This window comes from Microtus ochrogaster, unplaced genomic scaffold (assembly GCF_000317375.1).
Source record: "Microtus ochrogaster isolate Prairie Vole_2 unplaced genomic scaffold, MicOch1.0 UNK108, whole genome shotgun sequence".
In the NCBI taxonomy this organism is placed as follows: Eukaryota; Metazoa; Chordata; class Mammalia; order Rodentia; family Cricetidae; genus Microtus; species Microtus ochrogaster.
In genome coordinates, this window is record NW_004949206.1 from 788,167 (window position 1) to 796,181 (window position 8,015).

At 36.5% G+C, this 8,015-nt stretch overlaps 1 protein-coding gene across 1 annotated transcript in view; it reads right to left on the reverse strand.

The window, feature by feature from the left end:
- Positions 1-3,278, reverse strand: part of LOC101979091 (vomeronasal type-2 receptor 116-like) — a 17,011-nt gene extending 13,733 nt beyond the window's left edge. Inside the window, 4 exon segments of the mRNA XM_026778141.1 lie at positions 758-985; positions 2,178-2,704; positions 2,707-2,983; positions 3,254-3,278. Coding sequence (XP_026633942.1) covers positions 758-985; positions 2,178-2,704; positions 2,707-2,983; positions 3,254-3,265 — 1,044 coding nt within the window. The 5' untranslated portion in view covers positions 3,266-3,278.
- Between the last annotated feature and the right edge of the window lie 4,737 nt (positions 3,279-8,015).

Sequence of the window (8,015 nt, forward strand, 5' to 3'; positions counted from 1 at the left end):
GCATTTCCCTGATCGCTAAGGAGGTTGAGCATGACCTTAAGTGTCTTTTGGCCATTTGAACTTCCTCTGCTGAGAATTCTCTGTTCATTTCAGTGATGAATATCTTGCATATCACCATAGAACCTTCATGTGGCGATGGATGGAGATAGAGACAGAGACCCACATTGGAGCACCGGACTGAGGAAGGTCCAAATGAGGAGCAGAAGGAGAGAAAACATGAGCAAGGAAATCATTACCGTGTGGGGTACACCCACCCACTCAGACGGTGGGGCTGATCTCATGGGAGCTCACCAAGGCCAGCTGGACTCGTACTGAAAAACATGGGATCAAACCCGACTTTCTGAACGTGCCGGTCAATGAGGGCTGACTGAGAATGACACTGGATTTTTATCCTACTCTATCTTCTGGCTTTGTGGGAGCCTAGTTTGTTTGGATCCTCACCTTACTAGACCTGGATGGAGGCGGGTGGACCTTGGACTTCCCACAGGGCAGGGAACACTGACTGCTCTTTGGACTGGAGAGGGAGGGGGAGAGGATTTTGGGAAGGGGGGAATGGGAGGCGGGGAGGCGGCAGAAATTTTTAATAAAAAATAAATAAAGCAAAAAAGAAAAAAGAAAAGAAACATAATATAGGAAGCCAGGAATTTCTTTGTAATGGGACTATTTATTTGTAGTCGGTTACAAGACAGCATAAATCAATCCCATTGTTCTTGTTACTACTGTGTAATGCAAAGGAATGCAGTTAAGTCAGACCCACCTGTCTACTTCCTATTGCATGTTCTATCATGTCTTCATATATATGCAGCTGTTGCCCATATGGAAAATATGAGCTAAACTCTCCTATTTTCACCTTAAGTCCAAGGTCATATGGTAAATTCCAAATCTGAAAAATGCCATATTCTTCTTGAAGTTTTTCTTTCTGGTTCATAATCACTCTGTCTCCAACTGGATTAGTGAAGCGTATTTTCCTTAGAAAGGAGTGCAGCTGAAAGAGACACCACACACACACACACACACACACACACACACACACACACGCACACGCACACGCACACGCACACGCGCGCGCGCAAAGAGCGTGAGAGAGAAAGACAGAGAGAGATGCATTTCCATATAGACATACATAATGCGTCTATATACATCTTATACAGACATAAACACAAATTCCAACACTCACACATTAAAACAAAGCTAAAGTGTAACATATGCACCAAAACAGACACACAAAAAAAAACAGAAAGCTGAGAAACACATAAATAGGGCCAAAAAAGCATGCACACATTAAATTACAAATACACACAGGGAAACACTCAGAAATAAAACACCTACACACAGAGATATTGATATTGATGGATTTATGCTCATATACTGTTTGAGAGAGGCAGACAGACAGACACACAGAAAGAATGATATACATATGTTCATGAATTATACAACAGTGAGATCAACAGATATGAACACATGCACTGAAAAAAATACACAAAAAGTTATTCACAGAAACAAACTCCCATACAGAAAGACATTGACACAGACAAATTTATGTTGAGTTCCACATACAGATAGATATGCAGATATACAGAATCATATGTATATGTATATGTATATATATATACACACAGTAACACAGAAACAAACAGAGAAACCTAAAAACACAGAAAAATAGAACCACACACAAGAAGAACCATATATTCACACATATGGATACAAATGTATGTCCTTAACTGAAGAATGACACAGTTTACTGTGTAATTACTTTCACTCAGAATGTGAATGAGGTCCCAATTGTGTGAGCAGATTCAGTTTCGAACAAATGTGAAAAACCATCTCATAAACTAATTATCACATATTAGACAATAAATTTACATGGATTCATCTTTTCATAAAGAAGAGGACTGAGGAGGAAGGACTTAGGCTTACAGTTTTAGGAAAGCTGTGAGATAGTCAGTTACTCTGCAACAAAATCAGTGTACTTCCTTTACAAATTGTGCCTTTCACACCATGGCTTTTGCATTAAGATTTATACCAGCATCCATATTTACATCACTACAGAAAAAAATTTCCAGAATTCTTTCTGTTTTATGAAATATTTCCTAATCCAGTAAATTGGGATGTTTCACAGACACTTAAAGACTTTGAAATTGATGACATCAAATTTAATCCAAAAGAAGAAACACTACCTTCAAGCAGTAAGCAAAATGTCCTTTGCCATTATCCATTGGTTGATTGTATACATGCTGAAGAAGCCTTTCATGGAGGGCATGGGCCACAGCATACACTACATTATATATGTCATAACTCTCATCACTAAAGGCCATGTCAAAAGTCTGTACCTTTAACCATTGCAATGAGGCATTGGATAAGCAATTCTGCAGGGTCCTACACATAGAAGCTGAGACATTGCATTTCAAGTTCATCCATTCCAGCCTGGCCAGGAATTCATCTGTGTATTTGAGAGGGTTCAATGTCTGGACAAAAGTTTTAAAACTAGATATCTCAGCATGGTGGTATGCAAAAGTAATTTTTCCATTGAATATATTAAATGGAAAGTCATTCTTTCTTGTAGTGCCATCCCAAGAGGTGACCCATATTATCTGTAAACCTAGAGATTCCCACCTTCTAAAGCCCACAGCTAGAGCACTTTCTGGGTCACCATAAATGATAACTACATTTGTGGATGATGTCACTATTTGGTTATAATACACTCAGCTCTTGACAAGAATAAATCCATCTTGACTGGAATCATACTCACAAAGGCAAAGCAGACTGTAAGTTTTTCCATCTCTCCTCTCAAGCGTGTGAGAAATTGAGTACCCTGATCATTGTCTGAGATAGCCAGGCCAATCCAGTTCCAGTTGAAGTAAAATATCAAAGAGATCATGGCCAGGGCTAAAGATGTGTCCTTGGCAGCCATCTGATACAGAGAGGGAAATTGTTCACGATTGCTCAGGATGGGATGGAATGGTCCATAGGTAATCTGAAGGAGCTACAACACAGGGAGCAGCATGAGGTAGCACACACTCATAAGAACTTGTAAACACACTTTCAGCCAGGAGTTCCTTAAAGTATCTGTCACTTCTTCCCTCATCTTAGCTTCAAAAAAGGAAATGAAGCCCCATCAAGACTGAATAATAACTTTGAACTATACTGTTTAACACAGATTTGAAGGTAGTATCCTCCTCACAATCTTCTTAGCATCTAGGACTTATAACAGCAGAGTCAGAATTTCTTGTAAAGTCAAAACAAAAAATCTCACCTGTTGAGGCATCAAGAGGTTGAGGATGGTCCCAAGCACTACAGACGTTGCCAAGTTTGGTCCTGTAAGCACCACTATACACATAGTCTGGTGGTAGCAGATATAATTGGGAATATCATGTAATTCTTCAGAAAATTGCAAGTGACTGTAGAACTTTGTTCCACTTGTACAACCACCACCTAGGCATTGAATTATGAATGATGAATTTGGTAAAGGACCAAGATTCCTGTTGACTTCATCCATGGAAAAAGCTAAAGCCAATGAAAACTGGATGTGTTTTGCTGTTCTGTAAAAGGTTATGGTGATTACTATGAACAGAGATCTACATATGATGCTGAGTAGTCAATAGATATACTATTCTTAGCTGTACAGTATTCCCAACCACTTCCAATACTGATACAAATGGCCTATGCTGTGGGATTGGAATAATGTAAGTAGATGGAAGCTTGTGATAAGCTTTATAAATTCATCAGAATGAATATTCCATAACTAAAGTAAGACATCAGCACCTTTCAAAGTATGTATTTTCTTTTTTTTTATTGAGAAAAGGAAAAAAAACAAGTTTCCACCTCCTCCCAGCCTCCCATTTCCCTCCCCCTCCTCCCACTCTTCCCCCCTCCTTCCATTCTTCTCCCCCTCCCCCCACTCCTCTCTCCCTCCCTCTCCAGTCCAATGGGCAGTCAGGGTTCCCTGCCCTGTGGTGAGTCCTAGGTCCTCCCCCCTCCGTCTATATTTAGGAAGGTGTATTTTCAATTTCTGGTTTCTGAGTGCTTACTCTAAATATAAAGACAAACACAGAGGCTTTAATCAAACAATAGAACTATTCATGTATTCATCTTGAAATCATCGATCAATGTGAAAAATTCAAGAGACATGTGAGCCTGAGTTTATCATATTTTCTTATGAAATTAACTGAATTTGATAAAACTGTCAAATAATGCCTGTTGAGTGTACAACAGTATGGGCAATGTTTGGCTCTTATGCTTTCAATTCTTTATAATCAGTGGGCATTATAGTTAACATATGCCCTTGATCATTGTTATTCTTTTTTTTCCGATTTATCTAATGCAGGTGTAAAATCTTTTCTTAATATTTATATTTAATAAATTCAAATGCCAGCGATGTATTTTGTAAAGCTGTATGTATGTGTTCCCCCATGTATTTGGACAGTATTAATGTTAATATGGGTAATAAATAGAGAATGGATTCCAAGGTTTTGAACACAAATTTGCTACAAATTAGACTGATCTCATAAACACAAAGATACACCAGCTCCAGGTTCTTATTGCAGAGATTATGGCAATGTAATTAATACCTGTTAAATACTCTTCACCTATTTTATGTTTACACAGAATGTCATATATTCGAACTGGAGATATCTGACCAATATATTTTTTATACTACAAAACTGCCTTGACTACCTTTTCAGTTTTATTATCACATCAATAGTATCCTACATTAATTTGTATATGCCAGTTTAACCTCTTTGTAAAATAGAAGACAATAAACTATAAAATGTGAGGAAAATGTTTATGAGGCTTTCTGTAATAAAAGTGGGTAATAAACAAGTTGGTAGTGAATAATACCAATTTGTTTTATTTTTTGGAAAGAGCAGTAACTTCTGTCACTTCCTAGTCATTTCATAAAATCTGACCAATGAACATCAATCATACTTCATTCTAAATGATACATTCATAGTAAAATAAGTCTATTTCTAACTTAGATATTGTACTACTATTATGCCTTTATGTATTTTCAAATAAAAATAATTTTTGAATATTTTTATTACCATACAGAAAAAGTTTCATTGAAAATTTTAGTAACACACAACAGGAATTTGATAATAGATTGTGTGAACCCAAACACCAATTCATTTCCCCCAAACATTAAGATACATGAATACCTTGAGCAGTTAGAGTGTTCCAGTGGAGTAAATTTCTAAGTTTGATAACAACTATTAACAATCCACAACATCAAAATGTGTGTAGTACCCACATTGGCAAAATAAAGTTATAATTAGCAAAATTACTGAAAGCAAATGTAAGAGGTACATGGGGAATACATGTCAGAAAATAAACAATTAAATACAAAGAAACAATACATTTCTTTTTAAAATAATGGCAAAGATATGCTAATATGTAACTGCTCTATTCCCTCTCTAATGTCTTGCTAACTATCACACACCAGGGCTGTCAATCAAGTAAGTGACAAGGGAAGTGACAATCACACTTTTCAGAGTGCAAACATATAATTCACAGTCCATAATTACTTTTTGAGCAAAACTAGAGTGAAGAAGTGGACTTTGAAATTAAAGGACAGTGATTATACATGTAGGTAAATGACATATGGAGAAATAGGAACACATCTGATGTTCACAATGGACCAGTGTCTTACTTCCATACTTGATGCGGTTTCGGGATAATGGGACCACATGAAGATCATTCAAGAGAGTAACTGTATATCTATGTGAAAACTCTCCACAGCTAGGTGTGTCACAAGTAGTAGTTGCTCTAGCACATGCTTTAGGACCTACACATTGATGAATGTCTGTCAGCTGATTGTAATCTATGGTATTTACTTGGGCCCACTTAGGATGATACTAATTAAAATAGAATGGGGTTTTACTTACTAAGTCATCTCCTGCAACAGTGCTATAGAAACTGTGAAGTGGATACCTATATATGATGGAACACTGTAGAGAGTCCTTTCTTCAGTCAGCATTCAGTCTTGTAATTCGGAGGATAATTGTGATTAAAACAGAACCCTTTTTGAACAAATTAAAAGTAGAAAAATAGCATTGATTATCTTAAAGAATTTGGGGTTGCTTATACCCATAAGCAGGTTGTGAAACCAGGGCAGAAATTTCATACCATTGTTCTGGATTTCATCATCTAGCCCTCATGAAATATTCATGGTGATACTTCATGCAACATACAAAGGGAGTTATTGTATATTCAAAATATTGTTGAAATGCTCTTTTTCCACAGGCCAGTACACTACTGCAAGTGAGAAGGGGCAAACTGCCACCAAGACTCCATCCTAGTCTTCATTCTACTTTCTTCTCCAAAAACACTTGGAATGAATGAAACTGGCCAAAATAAAGGGGAATATTGGGCACAAAAAGAGGAAAATAGTTTTTTTCCTAGCTGTATACCTTGGCAGTGTAATTGTGAAATACCTTTCATATAAGTTTATAGAATAGGTGTTCATGTATTCCCAAGGGCGGTTATTTCTGTGGACAAAGATAGACTCTTGTGCATTTCTGGTTCCTTCTTTTTGAAGGTGTTTCCTTACACATTGACTGAGATCAGAGACACTGCATCTGAAGTCTGAAGTCTATGTGATGAATGTATATGAGACAAATTCAGGTAGTTTCATGACAGTACTCATCTTTGTAGAAATTAAAGCCTCTGGGTGGATGCCATTTTGGGAAAATTTGGTCCCATGACATTCTTATCAATCTGTTTATGCTAATGCCTTTAGAAATGTTCTCAGGGTATTTATTAGGTGATCCACAGTGTGAATTGTATTATTCTTTCAAAGAACTCATAAGTTGAGAATTAATAGCTACATACTGATCATAGTATTAGAAAGTTCATGCCATGGAAATCAGCATGAAATCAGAAACTTTAACAAAATCTTGTGCTTTTATTGTCTTGAGAACCAATAATCAAACCACATCATAAAATTTCTAAATTCTAATATTCTAAAACTATCCAGTTCATCATAGAATCACAGGTCATTTATATGGTAAGTGTTGATTTTTAAATATTTTACAAAATCTAGAGAGAACACCAGACCTGTGTGATTCATTTCATTTACTACACAAGATCTATCACTCTTCCTCTTCCCAAACAATCATGAATAATGAGAAGACAAGCTGTATATTTGATATCGAAAACATTTTATTCCTCCATAATCCTCTGTCCTCACAGATCAATAACCTTTGTTGATTGGTATTTTCTGTTTTATCTTTGATTTTTTTATTCATTTTTTGCTCATTTTACAATCTAGCAGTGGCTGCAAAGAAGTATTTTTATTATTATTTATTATTTATTAAGCAAAAGTAAACTAGGAATTGATGTTCTTATACCATCTCTCTAATCATGTATTTAGTTTGCTCTTTAGAGCCTGCACTGCCAATGGGATGTAAAAGGAGATGCTTTTTTGTATCAAGTACCGTGAATTGAAATAACCACACAGAAACTGTGTTAATTAAATCATTGCTTTGCCCATTAGCTCTAGCTTTTTATTGACCAACTCTTACATATTAATTATCCCATCTCCATTAATTTGTGTATTGCCATGTGACAGTGGCTTACCAGCAAATTGTCAGTGCCTCTGTCTATGCTGGTAGCGAATCCATGGTGTCCCTCTGACTCTGTCTTCTTCCTTCCAGCATTTTATTCTGTTTTCCCCACCTACCTAAGTTCTGACCTATCAACAGGCCAAGGCAGTTTCTTTGTTCATTAATGGGAATCACATCATACAGAGGAGACTCCCAGATTACCTCCCCTTTTCTGTTTAAATAGAAAGGAAGGCTTTTATTTTAACATAGTAAAATTACATATAACAAAACAGGTATCAAGAAAGAATCACAATTGCAATTTTTATATCTATTTTCTATCTATTCTGCAACCCCATCAAAGACTCCAGAAGGATATAATATTACCAAAATTAACAGGAAGTGCATTGTAAGCAACTTTCAAAACTCTAAAATTGACAGAGACTCTCACTGCCTGGACAGTCACCCAAAGTTCTT